The following is a 24,544-nucleotide window of genomic DNA, read 5'->3' as shown; positions in this document are numbered from 1 at the left end:
TATTCCACAGCGTAATAATTTCTGTATTAATACTTTAAGGTTTGATTTAATTTCACATATTGTGTTAATAATCTTTTGGGAAAGGGTAGTACAGATGTTACCTTTATGTACATTTCTATATGTTGTATCTATTTCAGCCAACATTCAGAAAGTAAATCAGATTTTTCACGACGTTGTTTGTTCAATCTTCCACATGTTGTCTTGCGTCTGTTACATTTGAAGCAAGCAGGTTTATTTTCTTCACTGGTTCACTCCACAAATATTGATTTTTAAAACCTCAGCCTCGTGTTATTAAAAACTGCAGCATATCATATTCTATATTGATTTTCTTTGTGAACCCCCCCACGAGGGTTTGTGTTGTGTTGTGGCAAGCGTAATGTTTTCTCGTGGGCCACAGTAGAATTTTTGCTATAAATGTTTATGTTTGGTAATTCATTTTTTAAAGCCTTGGGGTTATTAACAGTTTCATCCAGTACATCAGTAACGGCCAAGAGGACATGATTCGCTCCCACATGTCCCCGTTCCCCTTTATAAACAGTAACATGTGCAGCCAAACTACTGTTTTAGTGGCTTAAAGAGAGCTGAATGTTATTCGGTTATTCTGTCCATTCTCTCTGGAGTGTTTTTAGCACCAACAAGGTTCCCTAGCCTGAAGTGAAGAGAATTATGCAACAGAGAGAAACTGAGAGCCCCTATCTCGGGAGAGGTCCTTGTTCACACAGCCGCTATAATGTGCACACGCACTCACACAAATACAGCTTCCTGTTTACTGTGTGAAGTCCAAACATTTGAGTGCTCTGTCTTGTTTGATGCCTGTGACAGGTGTCTATGAAATAGGATATGCTGTCACTCCAGTGTAAGAGTCTTTATGAGCATGTTGTCGATTGTTATTCTGTGTGTGTGTTTGTATGTGTAGGAGAGAGATTAAGTATTTTATTATATATTATCTTGTGTGTGTGCGTGTGCACGCATGCTTATCTTGCTGAACCTGTCCCTCCACTGGAGAGCCAAATCCCATATCTGCTCTGTACCTCTGAAAAATTCAACTCCCCTTACCATTTCTGACACATCATGTCCCTGCCTGAGCTCAGCACTGAGAGCTTAGGAGCCCACTCCTAAAAATAACCCTATGCTGTCACACTAAAAGGGGAAAACGCCTGTCGTCAGCTCTGTACAGAAACCCATTCTGTTTATTGTTAATGAAACAAAGCATCCAAAATCCCAGTAGAAGTTTTATCATAAGACATGTTATCTTGATTTTGCAGTTTATTAAGATGAGCTGGAAGTGTTTAACCCAGCTCAGATAAGTTAGTTATACTTCAGTGGATTCCTCTGATCATACTGGTATTAATTATGGGGCTATCTGATGAATATTGGCTTTAAAAGCTTCTGAAAATTGCTGTTTGATGAATTCTGAATTATTTTACATAAAATTTTTTAGGGTTTAAATTATTGAGATATGTTGTACATCCAAAATTATTTAAATGTTTTTTTGGGGGGTGGGGTCTTAGAAGATGGCATCTCAAAATGCAACTTAGAAACCAGTGGCTCCTGCTATGCTAGCTACAGCTATACTTTTATGCAATCTGTGGTTTTAGAGTTTCCATTTTGAAGGCTCAGGTTCAGCATCTTTGCAGTTATAATCCTGATATAATTAAGGTAAGATAACCATGTTTAAATGGATCGAAACATGGGAAGTCAGCTAATAGCAGTGCGCGCTACCTAGCATGTGTAGCAAGGTGCGTCCCTGTTCGCTGCAATGTTGATATTTTGATTCAGCGCCGAATCACTACTCAAAGTGGCCATGCGACTAATAATATATACCTTTAAGCCTCAATAAAATCTAAACAAAAGAGTTGGAAGAAGAATCAACCCATCTACATTTGCCACAAAGGGGGGAAATTGGCTGCAGTGACTAAACCCTTTTTTGTACCAGTCTTTAAACATGTTTCTTTCTTTATTTTTTGGCAAACTCACATTGGGTTTTGCAGCTTTTACCACCTTCAAGATTGCTGCTTGAGTATTGCTAAATTCTGCTGTATCCAGAAGGTTATTTCCACTTGTTTTTCATCTTTGTGCTAAGCTTAGCTTTACAGCTGCTGGCTCTAGCTTTATATTTACTGTAACCATATGACAGCACTATGGCTCCTTTGAAAGCAAAATAAGCTTCTAAATGCAGGAACTGGGCATCAGTTTTTGTGGCTTTATAATATCAGACTTTCAGCTTCTCCCTTGCCAGAAGGGGTCGCACTGCATGTTTGCTTTGGCAGAGTTTTTACCCCGGATGCTCTCCCTGATGCAACCCCAAAGGGGATTTGTATCTCATGCTGGAATCAAACCAGCGACCTTTTGCTTGCCAAGCGAGTGCACTAACCACTACACAGTTACAGGCACACAAACAAACAGGCAAACACATTAAAAAAATATGACCTTGCCTGTGGAGTGCCTGCAGCATTCTGGATATCTAGCCAAGGATCTTGAAACTCACAAGTTGATATAAAGGAAAGGCAAAAACGCCAGGAAAAAGTATACAGTTGAAATCAGTCGTTTCCAAATGCGCAGCTCAAGCACTCACATTGATTATCCCTTTATCTTGTTATCCCAAAGGCGTAACACCCTAGAAGCTGATGTATTTGGTACTTGCCGGACTAACATCCATCAGTCAGATGGAAGGGTCTGAAGTGCTCCACTGCATTAGAAGGGATTCTTGTGAGATGCCCTCATCTATTAAAGGGGTGCAGAGATACACTGTCTTAAATTAGATCAGCAGCTCTCAAAGGTGACTTGTTTTGCTTTGGTGTGATAATGGATGGGAAAAGTAATGACTGCTTTGTTTGTCCCTTGAACTCAGCTTGAGATTAGCACTGGGGATTGTGGGGATTCTAGTTTCCCTCTTTTCATTTGAGTCACAGCCTTAGTCTTGAGTTGAAAACAAAATATTAAATATAAACCTATTATTTCCTGAATAGATTTTCTTTTTGGGAGGCTATTTATAGTTGACGAAGATGTTGAAATGGGAGCTCGAGGACTCCCGGGGGAACAGATTCGTATCAGCGCAGAGAAAATCACGCCCTGTTTGAATTGCTAATGAAAACAATCCTTGTATGGTGCAGAGCGATTATGCTTTATGAATAAATGGCCGCGAGGAAATAGCTCCGATATTAAAGTGTCTCTTCTGTGGCTGTGTTAACTTGCCATGACTTTGGAAATGTTTACTTTCCCTCTAGTGAACGTTGATGTAAAATCATTTTATAGGTGATGACAACCATTGTTCCCTCTATACATAATTATACAGTTAGTAGTTTTCAGTCTGTCCTTTGTGGCTGAGTTTAGTGCTTTCACAAGCAATTGCTACAATCTAAAAAGTAATAAATCTAGGATGCAGTGTTATTTTAGATCCTTGGGTATTGACCGTAGTGGTTCAGACCTGTATGGAAATCACATAATTTAACAGACACAGCGCTCTACATGTATAAACAAGGGTGGATGGTGAGTCACTCAGATGATTCAGGGTGTTTCTAATGGACACTTAAAGTGCAAGTCACCTCCATATTTAGTAGCCATCAGTCAATGTTAGACCACAACTCAAGAAACTGTAAACACCCTGTTTGACAAACGAGGGCTGCTCTGTGTTGCATAGTAAGACAACTAATTGAACATTTTAAATGGTGCTTTTCTTACCTAACAGGTGTATGTTTAAGGTCTGATTAAATATGCAAAATTAAAGCTACTTGATGAATGTTCGGAAACAATCATGGACATGCTGTTTAAAAACAAAAGTGTAGGGCATGAGTTACATTCTAGACACGTGTATCCCGTCTTTCTTCCATTTTCCTAGACCTAAGTATCATATTCTCAGTAAAATGAGTGAGAGGAGTTCTTAGAAAGCTGGATCTAGTGATTATATAAAACAAGCTGCCTGTGAGCTTGTCCGAAGCGAAACGGGACGAAAATCCAGCAGGAGTTTGAAATGTTGAAGCACATTTATTTTCCACCAAACAACTCAATCAACCAGCCGGGGACCAGGATCGGATGGTTTTCATACGAATGTGCAACACATGCACAGCTGCACAGGCAAATCTTCTCGTAGCGAGAAGATAGTGAGACTTTGCTGGTAACAAGTTCTTTGCTGTGAATGGGGAAGGCACATAGTTTGCCAAAGTAAACTACAGGGGAACCACTATGAAAACTCTTGCTTCAACAAACCTAATCATCTATTTTCCTTCACTTATTCAGTTCAGGGTTGTGCTGGAGCCTATTCCAGCTTTCACAGGGTGAGAGGCAAGGTACACCCTGGACAGGTCATCAGTCTGTCACAGGGCTAACACTGACACAGACAACCAGTCACACTTGATAAAATTGGAATCATCAATTGGCATAACTCCATGCATGTTATTAGACTGTGAGAGGAAGCTGGAGTACCCACACTGATATGAGGAGAACATGCAAATTTGCACATAAAGACTGGATTTGAACCCAGGACATCCCTGCTGTGATGGGCCAAAGCTAACCATTGCACCACTGTTTATCAAACATGAGCAATTTAAAGAGGCTAACAAAGACAAAGTGGCTAAAGCTATCCATAGCTCACAGCCAGCCACAAGCCATTCACTTGGAAGTGAATATAAATAAGTAAATACTCTTAGAACAGTAGAACCAAACACACCTGTATCTATACCCCTCTTATGTTACCCTCCCTGTGAGGAGGCAGAGGTAAGTTTGTTTGTTTCTTCAGGTTAGCATGAGTCTGTAGTTAGCAAGTCTAGCTGACATTAAGCTAAACATACATACATGTAATACAATAATACAGCCGTGTCCCTCCTATGACACTCAAATGACTCACTGCACTCCAACATGAAGGATAAACTGCAAAAACATTGTGTGTTCATTTATTCCCAACATGGCAAATGTGTTAACGATGTGTATCAATACAGCAGTTCTGAGTGCCAGTGTAGTTTGTGCAGTGGTTACTTACATTATCAGTAGCAATATTTTATGGTAATGGCAGCTTGTCACTACGCTGCCCCAAAACAAGTTGTAGTTAATGTATTAACATGTAAAAACATGTAAATATAAAGATAAAATGCACACATATAATGATTTTGTGATTTCTGATCAGCAAACAATCCCAACCTCTTTCCAGTACCATTTGTTCCAAATAGATACAGCATGCTGCAACATTTTACGTCTTCTTCCAGAAGAGACAACAGTTACTAGATTAAAATGAATGCTGTTTTCAGTTTTTCTGGTGCCATTACACACTGAATTCTGTACGATGGCATGAGTCCATGTAGCTCTTTCTTTCTCTCTCTCTCTTTTTTTAATCATTGTCTGCTTATCTGGCTCAGTCCTCCTGCACAGTATCATACCAGCCACACACCAACTGTCACTGTCTGCAGAGTAAATATTAGCACAATTTTCACACTGGGATGCCAGCTATAAATAGAGTGCAGGAAATCATCCAGGAACAAACCCTAAACGTCTGTGTTGGCTTTTAATTTGACCGTGTAATGACGCATGTCCACAAAATAACCTTAATGTTAATCCCATTTTATTCTCTGGACACTTCTTGAGGAGAAAGCATCCTAGTTTTTGAGGAAAAGATAAGAGCGTTTCACTGCTGTATCCCCAAATGTCAGTTTAATGCTTTCTTATTAAGGATTCATGGAACCTTTGGAAGGCTTTGTGATGGGAGAGCTGAGGTCTATGTTTTGCATAATAAATACAGTTATGGCAATTAACATTCAGGACATAATTGGCTTTTCATAATTAAGATCTAGATGGGAACATCAATAACAGTCCCAACATTCTTTTAAGACCACAAAAGCCTAACGTGGTGAAATTTGTATGTATTACACAAACAAGATATTATGTTTTAGTTCGAGTGGTTTAAAGGCCCTGCAGATTGTTGTTTTAAGCTTTGAATACAGTCATGTTTTTTTTTTTCTTTTGCTGAAACAAAGGGCTTAACACATTAATGAAGAGTGGTATTAGGTGGTATCTTTCTTTGCTAATATTTACTTTCTTATCTGTCTTTTATTACAGAGGCTCAACCCATGTCAGTCACTCAACAGAACAGCTTCCACGTTGCTTCTGCTCTGTTTGCTCAGCCATGCTAGATAATTCAATCAGCATTAACAGCAGATACAGTGTTTTAAGTAAAAGCAAGGGGTGGTGTGCTGAAAGAGACATTATGCTGAAAGGGGGCACTAGCACGGATTCACGGACAAACCTTTGGGGAAAATTGCTGGTTTATTAACCTAAATTATTTTACACTAGAGAATTCTTATAGTTGGTGTAAATGAAATTTTCTAAATTCAGGAGCTTGATGCAACTATTATAAAATATATATGTTTTACAAAGTACAAACTGAATCTTGTTGGCTTGTATCCACTATAAATCACTTTATAGTCTTCTGATTTAATAATCTACCAAAAGCTTTCTTTTTCTGGCAGGGAAAATTAAAAGCATCACACTTAAGTGTGAATGTCAAAAGTCATCAGTTGAATAAAAAGGTTTTTCAAGCTCTCAAGAAATTTTTAATTAAAGAAGCAAATAGAACAGTAGCTTTGTTTTGTTATAATGAAGGTAATAATAGAAACCTGAACCAGTGTCAACCCAAATCCATTGTTTTCTTTTTTCTGTTGGGTTTCAGCTTCTTTTCTGAGAAGCTATATTCTTATGCATTTTAAACTAGACAAGAGGGGTAGTGGCTAAAGCTAAAGCTAGCTACTTCCCCCTTGTTAGCCGTGTTCAGCTGGATGAAGGGTATTTAAGTGTCTAATTAGGTATTTTATTATGACAATTGTCATGTTTCCCCATGGTTTAGTTTAGCAAACCTCACTTATAGTGAAGAACTCGCTAACAGCTATAGCCATGCTCATAGTGTAGCTGTGACTGTGCGAGCAACTATTTACCTGTGCTGCTGTGCTAGTGTTGCACAGGCATGACAGGGCTGACCAGTCCAGTCTGAGAACGCTGTAAACCGAGTGATTGCAGACCCTACCCGGCCAATCGGTTAGGGCTGGGCGATATGACCCAAAATTCATATCTCGATATTTTTTACCTGGACGGCGATATAAGATATATATCTCGATATATTTTTTTAAAGCCATAAAGTAAGAACAAAAAGAGAGTTCTTAGTCAAAGCTGTGTCCCAGATGTCACACAGGCACTTTTATTAACATAGAGCATAGATGTACATAAAATTTACTCAAAAATAAATTATGAACATTTATTAAATAATAATGCTCCATAAATAAAAGAAAACAATGTTGTTTTTGTGCATAACAAAAAGCTCACAATTGTGCAGTCAAAATGTAAACTAAAAGACACAGAGCATAGTAACAAAGACAGATTTCACAGCTGCTCTGTTCCCAACTTCTACTGTGTGACTGACAGCATTGAGTTTGAAATCCTCTTGTAACCACGTCTCTTAACAGGTCCTTATACACAGTAGGGTAATATTACGTTGAAGCACAGTACGTATCACTCCGCGAGGCTCCTCGGTAGCCGTAATGCTCTGACAATCCATGAAGCGCTGCAGCTCCGTAGCTTAGCAAAGTCGTACTAAAACATTTTTGACAGATTGCTGAGCGCTGTGTTCCACATAAAATCGGTTCGCGGCCATCAAGCACAACCAGAATTCATACATAAGGCAGCTGTCAACTTTTGAGAAAATGAAAGGATTTTAGGCTGTGCAGCGCCTCTGGGCTGCATGGCGTTAGCGTGGTTAGCTTGTTAGCGTGGTTAGCTAGCTAACACGTTGACGGTCTCCAGCGATGCGCAGTAACTCGTTGCCGTGTCCATCTTGTCGCTTCCTGCAGGTGAAGCGATGGGGGAGGAGGGGGAGTTGTGTTCAGTGAAGGAGGGGCGAGGCCGAGTAACGTTGCGTAAAGACAAAAGTGGACGAAAGAGAGGCAAACTTGCGGCTCCACAAGTATAGTTATAACGTAACATAGACTATATCGATATAAACGATATTGTCACATCTTATATCTCGTATAAAAATATATCGATATTTTTTAAAAACTCGATATATCGCCCAGCTCTACAATCGGTGCAGCTCTAATAGATTTTAGCTTCTCCGATCAGCTGACCACAAGTTGTGATTCCATTAGAAAAGTGCATGACTAATGGGCATATGGTACAAACAGGGTTTTTATAGTCTTCCAAGCTCAAAATTTCAGAGGACTACCTGGATACAATAATATTATTTCCATCTAGAGTACTTTTGCATAAACACGTTGAAGTAATGTGGCTGTTGTTTTTATTAGTAAAGCTTATTTCCTTCTCCTTCCTATTGAATCAGGCGCTCTGTTAATAACCCTAACCCTTTTTCGAGTGAGTTTCTGTTCAGGTTTATCTATCAGTGTAAGGGCAGTAAAGGAAATCGAAAGCTGTGATTGTGAGGGTTTAAAATAGAATGACATGATGTTTTGTACTCTGGGTCGGTGAATGTGTGGGTTTTTTATGTACTACTCAAGCTGAGTGTGCAGGGTCTACTATTCCACTGTAGTTGATGCACTTCTTTTGATGCTTAGCCAAGGTGTTTAGTAATGCTATTTGCAAGTACCACCTCGCTGCTTCAGACATCATCTGTTTGATCCCGTGATTGCATTTTCGTATCTTTCTTTTTGATGCTGTCAGGCTTTGAGAAATAGCTTGTACTGCACTCCTGGCTGTGAGGAGCCCAAGCTGCTCTCATTAGCTACAACTGGAGTTTATTCTGTGCGTTCAGTTAGTGCCAGAGGAACTGAAGATGCATAAGGTGAGTTAGGGGACGGATTTTAAAAAAGCAGTTTGAAGAGTGAGAGCCTGAATGAAAAGACTTATCTTTACTTGGTTTCCCCTCAAGGCAGAATCAGGAAACCAGTTACACCCCCCCCCCCCCCCTCCCCCCATACACCCACATCATCCCAGCCAACCATCTCCCCTGAATGTGCGGCCTATTTTCTCTGTCAAGGTGGTGTCCTAGATTCAAAGTTCCATCAGATGAGTAAAACACTAAGGCAAAAAGATTACATCTAGAAGGATGTGGAGGATGGGGGTGTCAGCAGGGGTCTTAAAGAGAGCTGAATGTATCTCTACTCATATGATGATGGTGTCCTCAATCCATTGGTCTCTAGTCAAGTTGCTGTGAAAAACATTCTAGGAAACAATATCCAGTTTGCCTATAAAGAGATGGAGGCAAAAAATAGACAATGCATTTGGGTGTCACGCTTGTTTCTGCAGTTTTAGAAAGTAACTGAGATTAAGCGTCTAGAGGAAAATAGCGTATCGGCCCCCTGTTTGTCCATATGTCCTCTACGTCTCTGCTTACTCTTGTTTATGTTATTAATTAGCCATCAGCCGAGGTGTTCAGAATTCACCTGGGTATGATTTTGACTTCTCAGAGCAAATTAAATTACCGAGCGTGTAGCTCAGAAAGACAGCTGGTGATCACGGCATGTAGCTGAAGGCGTGCAGAGCACATGGCGTCTATTATACTACAGCAGCACTTCCCAGAGTCAGCTCAGCTACTGTGAAATGCTGCTCTTGTCATTTGCTGGTTTAACACAGTCTGAAGGCGGTAGTATTATAAAGTAACTTTATACGAATACACTTAAAGCCCTGTGGAGCAAAATGTTATTAAATTGTTCTGTGCCTTTGTTGTAATGCACTGATTCCTTTAGAGTGTGTCTCCACTGTGAAGCCTTTGTGCGAACACAGTGAAATCAGTGCTCTTGCTGCAGTGTACTCGGTGTGAAAGTGTTGCCAGGCATCAATTTGTTAGAGATGCAAATGTCACCAGTGCACCGCCAAGGCTGCGCTCATACCCTAATCTTGTTTTGTCCTCATCCAAATTTGATCGGCCTTGATGAGAACTATCTCGCAAACACAACGCGAATGTATGCGCGCACGCCTACTTTAAAGTTCAAATTTCGCATTTTTAGTTGTCCTGAGGATTTTCTTCAACGTGTTAAATCCAATTAGCCACCCTCCGCTTGTTCCTGCCACTCTTATCAGTCCCAGTCCTTCTGTAGACTCACATAGGATTTATTAAAAATTTAAGACCTCCTCTTTTAGGCAGATAATATATTGGAAACCCTGCAGCATCAACATAAAGCTGTTTAATAATTCATTTGTGTAGCTTGGGGAAGACACAATATGGACTGTGGCACTTCAGCTTTGTATTGCTGTGACATTTTTACAGAGCCAAACTGTGCAATAAATCTTTCGACCAGAAGCTGACGCATTGCAGCTTTGAATGGCATAAAGTCATATGGATACTTAAAGATTGGTAATAAAGTTGACAGGGTGAAGTGTATTTAATTGTTTTGGATTGACCAATCTCTAAGCCCTGCCACTCTTGCAGAAGCGCCGTGTGACAGGATTTCTATTTTAACACCGTGCATGCAGTTTGTAGTGACAGCTGTGACAGACGGGCTCAGAAATCCTTTTAAATGGTAAATGGTCTGCATTTGTACAGCGCTTTACTTGGTCCTAAAGACCCCAAAGCGCTTTACACTATACACAATCATCCACACACACATTCACACACTGGTGATGGCAAGCTACAGTGTAGCCACACTGACAGAGGCGAGGCTGCCGGACACTGGCGCCACCGGGCCCTCTGACCACCACCAGTAGGCAACGGGTGAAGTGTCTTGCCCAAGGACACAATGACGAGACTGTCTCGAACCGGCAACCTTCCGATTACAAGACGAACGCCCAACTCTTGAGCCACGATCGCCCCAGTGGTCCCCTTTTAAACAATGGTCCCCTGATTTCGCACAGGAGGAAACAAAAACAGACGTCTTATTTTTAGGTGATAAGTGTAGATTTTATTGCCTGGGAAAAAAACGAATAAATAAAACATAGTTATTGTTTCAGAAGCAGATTTTATGAGCTGAGCTTAACTTGTTAATTAAATCTAACTTTTTTGTGTAAAACGTTTGTGATGTAAAAGGGTCTTAAATAGGTATATGATGGTAAAGACTGAGAAAAGTGTCCCAGGTAAAGTCAGCTATCCCTTAACTGAAATGATGAAAACTGAACAGGAAATGTTAAAAAATTTGACTCATGTGTACTACAAAAATGTGGGTTTTTTTTCCACCTGTTATTTGTGAGATATTTTATTAATATTTTAAAACAGATTAGCCCATGAGCAGTAGTAAACAATAGGGCTTTGCCTGAGCACAGCTGCCGTGTAACAAATGAGTTAACTGTGAATAGGATTATAATACTAGTTTACTAATGTCATTGATTTCTCACATAGCGTAAAAAAAAATAGAGTAACGCAACTGTAAGACATGTATGAAAAACATAGTGTGCAAAAAGAGCGTAAAACCTATTTTTTCGGTTAGGTTTAAGGTTCCCAACCTTTTTTGTGGCACGGGCCGGTTTAACGTCAGACAATATTTTCATGGACCGGCCTTTAAGGTGTCGCGGATAAATACAACAAAATAAAATGATACGGCCAAGAGAAAAACTGCGGTATTTTGTAAATATAATAATAAACACGAATTCACTGTGTAATTGTGTAACTTTATTAGCAGCGTCCTCCTGAAACAACAACATTGAGAGTAACATCCTCCTCTCTGGTCGCTATGGTAACGTGTAACTATTTCTTTCAAAATAAGACACACAACTACAACACGGGAAAAGACCCAGGGAAACCGAGTTAACGATAAAAAACCTGAAAACCATACATTTCACACCCGAGCCTCAGCTCTCGCGGCACGGTACCAAACGACTCGGCCCGGGGGTTGGGGACCGCTCTCTTATCTGATAGTAATTTTTAGCGATTAGTATTGACTATATTTTTTTGACAACTTCACCCATGAGAGTAATCTGTTGACCAGTTTATGTAAAAACCAACCAACCAAACAAACAAAAACATTTGTATGTATTTAGGTTAATATTGGGTTTTTAGACTAATACCGATATTTGATAGTTAAAAAAGCCAATCTCAGCTGGTATTTTTTTTCTTTAAGACACACAAAACATAAACTGATTTCTCCCTCGTGTCACTCTCATTTGGTGGCGGCAGATTGCTACCCCTCCCTGAGGCTGGTTTTGCTTGATGTTTCTTCCTGTTAAGAGGGAGATTTTCCTTCCCACTGTCACCATGTACTTGCTCATAGTGGCTCATCTGATGGGGCTTCTTTCTAATATTTTCTTTAACTTGAGGCGACTATTGTTGTGATTTGGTAATATATAAATAAAACTAAACTGAGAATGTAATTGAATAGAATTTTAATAACACTTGTTAGATGTAGTTATTCGTGTAACCTTCCTAAGACCATAAGTAAAAAATAATTTTATACTGTGGCTCTCTGAAGCTATATTTAACTATGAAAGCTAGGAAGGGTGTGCAGCTTCTGTCAGCTTTTAAACCATACTTTACATTTATGCGCATGTCTCTTGTCTATGCTATAGCCTGAAGCATACCACAATGATAAGTATGGGCAGTGGAAGGAAGAGATTATTGAGGGGTACAGCAAACAGTCAAAAACTGATATCAGTTTTTAGTGTTTTAAAAAATGTGTGTGCTCTTTTTAAAAAAAAAAGTCCCTTCAACATCTGCATCTTTGGTCAGTAACATTTTGAAAAACCTAAATGCATTAGTTTAGTAAAATCTCATCGACCCATTCATAATAGAACAAAAATGTAATTATATAGAATCCTGCTCCCTTTGCCGGGGAAAGTCAATGGAATTTGTTTGTGAGTAATCCTTCCAGGGATAGAGTCCCTTATCTAATTTCTCCCTTCATGTATTCTTCTTTAAAAGCCTGAAACCCCTTTTTCCTGTCATATAGCCAAACCTGCCCTTTGACCTTCTGTGAGAAGGGACACCACTGTGAGAAGGGGTCAGGAAATCATTCAAGTACCATTCCTAGGCAGTAGTGAGCTAGGTCACACGGGACTGTAAATATATTACATTTAAAGGCAGAACTTTCATGGAGGACAAATTATGGGACTTCTTATCAGCAGCCACCTCTCATCCAGAGCTGGCAAATGATTTACAGTAAGCTGGCCACTGCGTACCTTAGAATTTGCATTTCATAACACCAAATGTGCTTTCTGGTTCTGAAACAGCCCCCACAGTGTGATTGAAGATTAGTTAATAATTCAGAGTCGTTGGAAGCAGTGGGACGGGGATGGCGGTGTTTGCTGTTCGCTTCACAGCTGCATGGGGTCTGCCAGTGACAGATGGCTCAGCCCATGTGGAGAATTTAGTGCCAGTATATCCCAATAGTGTTGGACACTGTGTGTGCGTGTCTCTTTTCCCTCACCCTGCTCTCTCATTTCATTCAATTGTGTAAGCAGCATTGAATTTATATGGAGAATAAAGACAGAGGGGGAAAAGTGCTAGAGCTTAATGTTGATTATTTCATAGTTTTATATTTATTGTAGTTTAATCACACTTTGGTGTTGGAAGAGTCATTTGAAAATCTGTAGCTCAGATGTTTCCCTTGTTCAACTGTTGGTTTTTATCACAGAATGTGGCCTGTAGCAGTTTTGTAAGTTGTTGTTCTCCTGCTGCTCATCTGTAGGGTGTCCAGGTGTCTCTGAAAGATATTTTCAGCTCTCTGCATGGGTGCAGTCACTGACACTGCCTGCAATAGTCAGCTCGAGGACAGCTGGTACTACCTGTTTGGAATCACAGAGACAACAGGATATTGCAGGCATTCTGTTTAGTTTATCAGAGCCCTGATACTGGATTTGCTTGCCAGTGAATGTTTTGTTTTGTTTTGTTTTCTTTACTAAAATTCATACTATTCTCTACTGTAATGATGCAATCATTCAAAAGTGGTTACCCATTTCGTTCAAAATTAATTTAGATTTAAAGGTGAAGTTCAAATTAGTCACATTTAAAATATCACAGAGATATTTTAAATATTTAGAGCTGTTCATGTTTTACATTTATAACGTTACACAAAATCTGACTTTATATTTATACCAGTATGTGCGGAGCGGTGATGTCACTTTGCCAGCTCACACGTTGCTGGGGCTGAGTACCGTAAGCTGTTTGCTCAGCAATCTTTAGAATGACCACGCTGACCTAGAAACTGATCCTGAAAGAGTGAAAAAGGAAATTCCAGAATGTGTGACATTTGCAAATTATTGCATTCTGCTTTTGGTTTTCCATTTTCCACAGTGCCGCAACTTTTTTTTGGAATTGAGGTGATATGCATGAGCCTGCAAATGTACTACTTTGAAAGTGTGTCGGTTTCCACAAAAGTAACTTAACACCTTATTTTGTGATGAATTTGTTTTTCCAGAGCTGCCAGAGAACTGGACAGACACGAAGGAGACTCTGTTGGAGGGGATGGTGTTCAACGTGAAGTACTTGGGTATGACTCTGGTGGGCCAGCCTAAAGGAGAGGACATGGCCTCTGCTGCCATTCGCAGAATTGTTGCCACGGTGAGTCTCCATCCCCCATTAGAAGCTTAAACCTAATGCATTATAATGCATGTCACTATATGAGCTGTGCTGGTATTACTTGATTTTACTAAACTAAGTAGTGTATAAATTATACCCTATTAGCAAAAATCTGTCATCAAGATCACGAACTTAGAACGTTTTTATTGTCGATGTACAGTTGCTTATACAGTGAAATTAGTTAGCCAGACCACAAAGGACACAATCATATTTCTAAAGTTTCAAGAGGGAAACTGTGAACATTTCAACTGCAGTGATATTTATTTAGAGGATTACTGTGACAATGTACTTTCAAATTCCAGTGCACATTATCTGAGTGACTCTAAGATGACTCTAAGATGACTGATTGCTAAATTTAGATTTCATCCATGTCATCTTAATGGCTCAGGACATTGTTTTAAAGATAAGCAAGCAAAGGGTCAGTGAATTTGATTGTCATCATAACAGGAGCAAAATCACTGTGGACACTGTCAGAATCATTTAAACTATAACCTTTGATTATTGTCTTATATGAGTATTAAAGATAAACAGCTCAGTCAAAGGAAATCTGTTGATTGAGACGTTCTGCGAAATATTTAACAGCTTACTGCGATTACTCTTAAACCAAGTAATCAGCATCATTCACAGTGAAATTTCTGTAATACGCTTGCCAAGTTGTTTGCAAAGTTTATCTCTGTGTCAAGGTTTGCACGTATATGCATGGAAATAGAGCAGCTAATCCAGGCTTATCAGGGGTTGCACACATGCAGAAGGCCAATCTCTGTTTTCATGTTTGTGCTTACCACCAGCATACTGGGGATTTCTGGGTACGGTTTTCTACATTAGTTCAGCCGGCTGGCAGTTTTCTCTTGAAACTACAAGAAAACCATTGCATTTAAACCAGTCAACTTAGAAACATACCAAGAAGCCAATTCCTGGACTGTTTTTATTCATGCAAATTGATACTCATGTTTCTGTTTCTACTAACGCTCACACTTGCACACCTATTCACTTGGCACTTTCTCAACAATGCAAATGTCTGATGTTTCTTTGCAGAATGAACAGCCTGGCACAGGCAGCAGTACAATCATAAATCCCCCGCCTCTCAATTAGAGACTGAACCAAACCTAATGGTGGGATTAAGATTCAGTTGAATTCAGTTTACACCAAGACAAAAAGTCTGTTCCCTCGGTAACCATTATAATTGACTGAACGGAATGGGTATATTGAATAAATAAGTGACTTTTCCATTCACTGCATGCTTCAGTAAGACATGATTAGACAAGACAGGGGAAGCAAACATAGAGAAAAGGCTGAACTTGGCGTATCTCAAGCTGACAGATTGGTTTTTGCCTTGTGGCATGGCACTCGAAACATGACGCCGGCAACTGTAGCCGTTAGCGCTTCCTCCATGAAAGAGCTACCGCAATCAGCTACAGCACGCTCTCCCCACCCTTATAATGTAATTTTCCCTTAGTTTAAGAGTTGTGGTTCTGAGCAGAGACTATTGTTCATTCATCTCCAGGGTGTTACAATTCCTACAGCAAGCCATGGCACCATTCCCATTGTCCTTGAGAAGTCCTAGTTTTGTTTAAGCAAAGATCTCACTCCTACTGATCTTTAGCTTCTCGCCATCATTCTTTTATGAATAAAAGAGTTCTTACACAATTCAACATATGGAAATACTAAATTATGTAGTTCTTTAAATGTGTTTGTATTTATATGTATTTAATCTATTCATTGATGGTCACTCTACTGATGCTTAGCCTGATATCTGTTGAGTGTCGCAAAAAACTGCTGTCATTAGCTATTTAATTGCATTGTCTGGAGGTTATTGTCACTGTCAACAGTCACTCCAAACGGCAAAAGCTCAGCACTATGGCCGCATTTTCTGGAAGTCCAGATGGTGTAAAGTTTCAGGGAGAGTCAGTGGCTGCCGGCCCGACCTGGAATGCTCATTCTGGGCTGCATGTTGCAGCTTTTCTCCCCTCATTCTGTCGCTTTTTTATAAAGCAGGCTGCTTGGTTTTGCTTAACAGCATACTGTTTACAAGTTGAGGGCTTTTAGTGTTTGATCGGAAGGTCATTTCGTATTAATGTCAGAGTGACATAGAAGGCCTGCATTTTCTTCTATGAGGCAACATTTCCTCCAGTTTCTTCATCTTCTTTCATCTGTGTTTGTGTACACAGTGTGCGTCTGCTGTGCAGAAGTCTTGAGCCACCCTTCCTTTTTCCTAGTTTTTGATAGGAAAATGAGAAACAGGTGTAGCAATGGCTTCCTTTATTCCTCAACATAGCCAGGCTTTCTTTTTTAAGAAAAAATGTTTAACTAGTATTCAGGAATACTTCTCTAAGTTACTGAAGGACATTCAAAGCTCTTTTTTGGATTTTGGCTGCCTTTTTTCCATTCTTTATCAAGATGATCCCACACTGCCTCAACAATATTAAGGTAGTGTTTCATTGTCTGTTTTTTGAGATCATTGTCGTGCAAAAATGCTATCTGGAACATGCCACTAAGACACGTTCCAGATGATATTACATGTTGGATCTAAATCTGACTATATTTTTCTGTGTTCATGATTGCATTCATTTTGACAAGATCTCCAACATCACTGGCTAAAATGCAACCATGTCAGAGCCTCCAAGGTGTTTTACAGATGGCTGTAGATACTCACTGTTGTACCTCTCTCCTGACCTCATCCGTACACGTTGACAGAAATTTGAACCAAAAATGTCATTTTGAATTCATCACCCCATCAGAACTCTTGCCACTGATTTGATTTGGCATAAATACAGCCACTCTTCCATTTCAACCATCTTTGATGAGGCTTGAGAGAACAGTAGACGGATCAACTGAAGGGCTATATCCATCTCTTAGATCCTGTGTCAGGTCTTTGATGGATTGCTTTCTATTTCTTAAAGACACGACCTTCATATACTCTTCACCTGCTCTTGATTGGTTGTACAAAATGAATATTTCATGTCAACTAAAGAAATGGCACAGGCTACTAGTAACAAAGTGCTTAAAGATACACTTTAAAAAGACTGCTTGAAGTTTCTTCTTTGCTATGTTGTCTATTTTTGTACATACGATACAGGTTCATCCCTTGAGTTGGGTACCTCTTTATGCTTGAAAAATATATATTTGAGAGTTAAGCATCTTAACAAAAAGAAAAAAACTTCCTCTGAAAATGGTCAGGTACAAGGACTGGACTGAAAATGAGTGAAAAAGCAACAAACATTCCAAAAGTTTGAAAGACCTTCAGAAAGCCTGGAGAACTGTTGTTCACGACCACATTACAAATGTCAATAAAGTCTGGTTCACTGGACGAAATGAGGGGTGGCTCAAGACTTTTGCACATTACTGTATATTAGGGGTGGGGGAAAAAAATCGATACTGTGTAGTATCGTGATATTTTGTTCGCTAATAATGTATCGATACAGGGACAGCAGAAATCGATATTTTGTTACAAAAAAAGTTTTTGTGACTGATCAACATGCTCTGACTTCAGAGCATGTTGATCCTTTTTCTGAGCAAGAATCCTGACATTCCTTCACTGTCCAAATGTGTTTAACTTTTTTTTTGGCAGCAATAAACATGACAGTTTACTTATTTTAATTTAAGACATGTTTTATTTTAATTAAGTTTAAAACTTTTTTATTTAATGTAAAATTATATTTTGTTTTAATTTACTTTCAAATTCTTCAGTTGCTGAAGGGGCTGCATAGTTTTCACAAATTGCATAGTTCAGAATAGCTATAATTGTACCAGATGGTTGCATTCAGTTGGACTAGACTGTAATACAAACCGTTCAGTTTGTCAACAATAAAACTGACTGAAATGAGAGAAAGACTGAGTGTGAGACTTTGTTATTAGATAAAATGAATATTGATAAAGTTTACCTTTATGTACAGAATCTGAATATCGCAAAAATATTTTTAAAAAATTGCAATAATATCGTATCGTGCGTTAAGTATTGTGATAATATCGTATCGTGGGATGTATGGTGATTCCCACCTCTACTGTATATGTTTTGTGTTCAATATCCACAGGCCAGAGCCGGTGCAAAGAAGTTTCGGAAAGTAACACTGACGGTCTCACCGAAAGGCATCGTTATCACAGACACAGAAACCACAGACCTCATAGAGAATGTTTCCATTTACAGGTACGGCCATCGCATTTCTATCCTGAACCTGTTGGTCCACAACAGTGATCGATTACTACGATTTTTTTTAATACTCATGTTCCCCAGAGAACTTCCCTTACCCCATTTTCCTGTACTTCAATTTTTTGCCCTTTTCTTAAAAAAAAAAAAAATCCCAAAAACTGAACAATCAGCATGGTTCATAAAAATTGACATTCATTATCAGAAACAGTTCCTCTCAGGCTCTACTGTACTGCTATAATGTACTCTCTGTCTGTCTGTGCTCTAGATATAAACTGATTAAAGTGGAAAACATTATAGTGGGCTACAACCTTGCAGAGGTACCGGCATTGGTTCAAACTTCCCAAGCAGCGTGTGCATGTAATATACTAGTTTGCTATCAGAGTTAGCAGATACACCTGCAGGGATTTGGAACTGAATGAGACAAACACTCCAGCAGAGAACTCATTTGTACCAAACTCAATTTAAATTCAAATTCACTAAAATTATTATTTTTTAATTCATTTCACAAGAGGTCATTGGTTTGTCTTATCCCCTCTTTTCTATAATAATTTGCTGCTATTTTATTTATCCTTTATTTTATTCTTCGTTCAGCCATTCTTTGATATAATGCTCTTAATATAAGTCTTGTTGCTGTTGTTGTTTTGATATGGCTTCATTTTTTGACCTTCTATGTAGGTCATTTTCCCTTCTGTCCATTGCCGTGCTTCTTATGCAGCATTAAACTAAGCAGTTTTCTGCTCAGAGCTGTGGTGAGTGGGTCAATTAGGGGTACATCACAAGATGATTATCTGTTGTATCACATCAATTTTGGACTAAATGTTGAACAGTAGGGTAATGAAATATATTTTTTTGCCTGGCACCAAAGGGTAAAGGAAGCCAATTACAACAAAAACATAACAGAAAGTGGCTAAATCAGCCCATAATTTCACAATAAGTGCATCCCTCTTGTGAACAGAAGCTAGGTTTCACTCTAACAAGTCAGTGTGTGTGTGTGTGGATATGATATGTTTGGCTGGTTTCTCCTCTCTGGGTAGCATTCTGTAATACAGCCTTGGCCTCTTGTTGGGGATTACAGTCTAAATATCATATGGCTGGACTGTGATTACAGAACAAGCTTTGATAAAAGACGGATGTGTTTGAAGGTGAATCGATGTGTGTGCAGGTGTAGGTCTGGATCCCCTCTTGATCCACCTTATCAGCAGTAACAGACCACAGGCTAGTGAAACCTGCCTCGTCTTTGATCTCCTTCTTTTCTCTCCTCTTTTCCTTTATACTGTCTAAGAAAAAAAAAGGTCCTATTTATGCTCATTATCTTAAACTGAGCTTTGAACACAGGACAACAGAGTTCTTAGACTGAAACTCGAGCTTCGATTGTTTGCCGAGATATGATACAGGACTCGGTGAAGGACCACATGCTGTGCTTGGGTTGACTGAAGATTTTATGGAACCCCACCCCCACCTCCACTTCCTTGTAGCCACCCCACCCCCTCGTATCTTTTTTTTTTTTTGCTGCACATAATCCATTTGTTGGCCAAGAAAGCAAGCAGAGTGTGAAAGAATTCAAATCAAGCAAATCAAGACTGTGTTTAGAGTGCGTAGCATCCACAGGGGGAGTTAGATACACAAGTTATGTGCACATATGTCCACACATTGTGACTTTGTGGATGTAACTTGCACAGTGAGTGTGTATGTAAATTTGTGTGTTTGTAGTATTAATTTTGGATTCACACTGGGTTAAAGCCAGCCTGTTTCCTCTCAGGGGAAGCTTAGTGGGGGTTAGAAAACAGACAGGAGGGCATTGTGCATGGCATAGAAAAAAGGATCCCAGCACCCATAACCCTCCCACTGCATCCATCCACACCCAAAACAATGCAGTACTAACCTGTATGGGTGGAATTTCACTTTTTACAGTTTCAAAATATCCAATAGCTTTTATTCCCCCCCCCCCCACCGCCGTCGCCCCATTGGCACTTTTTAAATGATCATAACTCTGTTACCATTTGTGCCAGAGACAGAATTAAAAGGGTTTTTGAAATGAGAGAAGACAAGCTTTATGGGGATATTCGGCATGTCATGGTAGCACAAAGCTTTCACAAGGTCCTCTGTCTGAACACAGACAATTAATCTCAGTCTAGATGTTACCATGTGCGCTTCACATTATCATAACTGCTGAAATGTTTTCGGTATAGAGAAAATTTAAGTGGTTCCTGAAAGATGATAATTATTTTGCAATTTTAAAGCCAAAATTAAAAAATAAGTCCAGGTAGCCTGTATTCTTTGATGTTAAAGGGTTAAAGCTTATTGTCATAAGCTTGATGTTCCAGGATTTGCAGAGCTGCTGTTGTCTAACTGCTAACAGCGGTGAAAGATTACACCACACAGGAGGCGAATAGATGATTTTCTACCTCAGGCATAACCCTGGATTGTAATGATAATACCCGTCAGTAGTTTACAGATCAGTGATGGAGCTTATATATAAGGAAGGAAGTGGAAAACATCCATTTTTATGATAATGAAGCAGAGTTCCTATTAGGGAGAAGTCAAATTTTCTGCTTCTAACAAAACACAATTTTCAAAAGTGCACATTAGGTGGGGTCCAAAGATTCACCAGATCCAGTTAATCCAAATTAAATGTCAGAACCTATTTGGTGTGACAGCTTTCTATCAAGAAGAGCCAGGTTAGCTGTTTACCTCCAGTCTTTATGCTAGGCTAAAGTTACAGCTTCTTATTCTTAGATCAGTCTCTAACAAAGGATTCCTATAGATGTTTGACCCGTAATCAGTGCTGAAGAAATCTTCCTGTGTATAGTTCAAAATATAAGTAATCTGTGTGTTTTCTGTTACTGGGTCATGCACAGATTTGCAGATCTGCAGGTGTAGGAGAAGATGTGGGAGTTTGATTAATGCAGCCACTTACTGGATCAGTAGACAAGTGGCTGGTTTGTTTTTGAGTACTGACACTCTGGAGAGGCCTTTATGTGCGCCGGTGTAGAAAAATCCAGATATTCAACGCCAATACAGTAATCGATGTTTGTCATCCTTTTAAAAACATGCTTTGTTTAAAACACGCAGACAGAAGATGCTCCCAGCAGAGAACATTGTGAGGGTGTTCAGACTCCATCTGGGCTAGCGTTGCTGATTCATATTCTGACAAGAGCTCTCAGGGAACAGCCAGCATATCAATCAGCAGAGCATACGGGTCAGAAAAGCAGAGCTGAAATGCAGACTGACAACGCACCATGTAATGATACACGTGGTTCTGACATGTGTCTGTACGATCTCTAAGCTGAGGATATTGGGTGTAACAGTGATCTTAAACATTCATGGAGACATGGCTTCTTTCATCATTTTATTTAAAGATGAAAAAGCCCACTGCTTTTTCTTTCTTTTTTATACTATTACACTATTGCTAAGTTGAAAGTTGAACAGAAGTTATCACTGTCGAATTAAGCAGCAGACCTGTTTCATTCAGCGTATGAAAAGTTTGAGGCTTTGATGTGTGAAGATCTATTCAGGCTTTGTACTGTAAATATTTAAATAATATTCAATGACGTTCTCTCGCTGCCTCACAAATACCGGTGCGGTACACAGTAAGAAGATCAAAGGCTTGCAGTCCAGACAGCCCCTTTGGAGATATGATGGCGACTGACAGCTCAGCTTCTGTTGTTCAAGCTTAGCGGGAACTGTGCGATACTGTCAGGTTGTTTTTTTTCCTGTTGTTGTTTAAACCTGAAGGCCTGTATTGAAAATAAAATCCACTGTGCCGCACGTCTGACACTTATTATCCTGTAATGACTAAAAAGAGTTTTTATAAATAGAAGAAACGTGTCTTTGGCACATGGATTAAATCTTACATGTACATTCACTGGACAGAGGCCTCTTTGTTGATGAATACATGTAACTATATGTATAAGTCTGACTTTTATGCCGTTGACAGTAGAAGTCAATGTGGCATGTGCTGCTTAATATGATTATTGTGATATTGGGATTTTGGACAGTTCAGTGCAAAATAATAATATTAGTAATGTGAATCATAACTGATGCACAAACAGTTTTGGGGGCACTGACTTGCAAGACATGCACTGCGTGTGCACTGACCTATTTTAATATTTTGCTCACAGCACATTGTTCTGGGAAAGCTAAAGACTGACTGTGAAAATGTTTTATTTTTTTCAGAATAAGGCTAAAAAAGGTTTAAAAAATATGTCAAGAAGAGCTAAAGCTTAGATACTGCCATTAAATAAAAATAACATGTCAAATGCTGCAGTTACTGATTTAAATTCTATTCATAGAACTTTTTCTGAGGTTAGCAGATCAGTCCTTAAAAAGCAAAAGAAAGAAACGAGAAAAATGCAAAAAACACAACACGCCTGATGTAATTTTAGCTGCTATCACCTTCAGGGTCTGCTTCCTTTAAGCCCCAGTTATTTTAAGATCACCCCTTCTGATCAGTTGCATGTGCGCTGGATTTCCGCCACTAGATCAAAATAATGATTCTTCAAAATAAATCTCATTTTGCGGGAGCCAAATCTAGCAAGTAGGGCAGTAGCTTAGTAGGGATTGTGTTGGTGTGGCCAAACAACTGTTTTTGAGTGTGGTGTGAATAGTTGCAACATGATGAAAGCATGGTACGAGACAATTTTTGGGTCACTGACAGGCTTAACTTGCATATTCCAAAATAAAGATTGCTATGCTCTTGGTTGTGCTCCGTTTGTGCTACCTTTAGACACAGGTCAGGATAATTTCTCATCAGTAGTGTTTTCTGTACTTGCAAGTCGATTGTGAAATAGCAGATGCAGTGTAGCGGTAAGAATGGAAATCTATGTATGCTAGAAGCGATCCAGATGTGCACAAGGAGATGCCTTGAAAGGAGCATATTATTTAGCAAATAAAATTCTGAGAACACAAAGAATTATGAAGACATGTGGATGCTTAAATATTTAAAATAAGTGAAATTCATCTTGTGCAAAATATATGAAGTTAATTAAAAGCACATACTATCTCAATAGGATGACAATTGAGTTGTATTGAGTAGTACTTGCGTTTCGTCCTTCTTGTTTTCTAATTTTAAATAGGTCAACCCTTTCAACTTTTCCCTGCTCATTTTTATGCAATTACGGCCCCAAATATAAGTTCGCGCTTCGGGAGAGGGGGTAATACGCAAAGCTGGGTATCCTGGGCATTGCTATGTGGGTCATGCATCAGTGGTGCAAGCCAGCAAACAATCTGAGATGGAGTAGTGAGTGCTGTTGATTTCATGGTTGTTGTTTGATCTAATACATAACTTCATTTTTAGCACCACTACCCACCCAACCCCCACCTCTGAATTGGGGTAGCAAATGAGTGTCAGCCATCCACAAATCCCCTTTGCACGTAGTTTACAATTTGCTCTAATGATGGCAGATTATACAGTCATCAACCCAGAGCTTTCTCTTTTCTCCAGTGACGATGATGACAGCATGAATATAAAAAATAGCAACATAGCTCGTGTAGAAGAGTTCTACTACCGGCTCCGTGGAAGGAGCCCCTAATTGTCCTTGTTGTGCTGTTTTTAATTATAGTGAAAAAGGTCAAGTGCAACATTTACCGTGGCTAATTTGCATATCTATTTAAGGCAACAAACAAATGACGCACGCTGCCAATTCAGGTAACTATCGCATATACACAGAGTGACTGATGATCAATACAGCTTCTAATAGCCTGTGTAAAATCTGACAAAGGAAATTCACTGCTTTTGTTGCCTCAGTGAGCCCCAAACAAGCTGCTGTGGGAGAACAAAATGGCTTGGTGGACTTTGTCTGGATTGGTTTTAGATAAGTATTGAAAATCACAGGGCCGAGGCTGTGGCTGGATTTGCAGACAATTGGATTTCTTGAAAACCAGATAGTGGATTCAGTGTGACTGCTGGGAATGAGGTTTCAAATGCAATACAATCACACTGGAGATCAATTTGTAATCTTAGACTT

At 39.3% G+C, this 24,544-nt stretch overlaps 1 protein-coding gene across 2 annotated transcripts in view; it reads left to right on the top strand.

Annotated features, from left to right (window-relative positions):
- The window catches only part of si:dkey-71h2.2 (low density lipoprotein receptor adapter protein 1), a 50,020-nt gene that overhangs the window by 12,994 nt on the left and 12,482 nt on the right, over nucleotides 1–24,544 (top strand). For both annotated transcript variants that reach the window (XM_087852526.1, XM_006797158.3), the window contains exons 2-3: nucleotides 14,271–14,413; nucleotides 18,463–18,575. In XM_087852526.1, the coding sequence (XP_087708652.1) occupies nucleotides 14,271–14,413; nucleotides 18,463–18,575 (256 nt within the window). The remainder of the gene's footprint in view (nucleotides 1–14,270; nucleotides 14,414–18,462; nucleotides 18,576–24,544) is intronic.

This window comes from Neolamprologus brichardi, chromosome 15 (genome assembly GCF_056152115.1).
Source record: "Neolamprologus brichardi isolate AB-2024 chromosome 15, ASM5615211v1, whole genome shotgun sequence".
Lineage (NCBI taxonomy): Eukaryota > Metazoa > Chordata > Actinopteri > Cichliformes > Cichlidae > Neolamprologus > Neolamprologus brichardi.
Note: the sequence above shows the minus strand (reverse complement) of the source record. Positions and strands in the feature narration are given on the sequence as shown.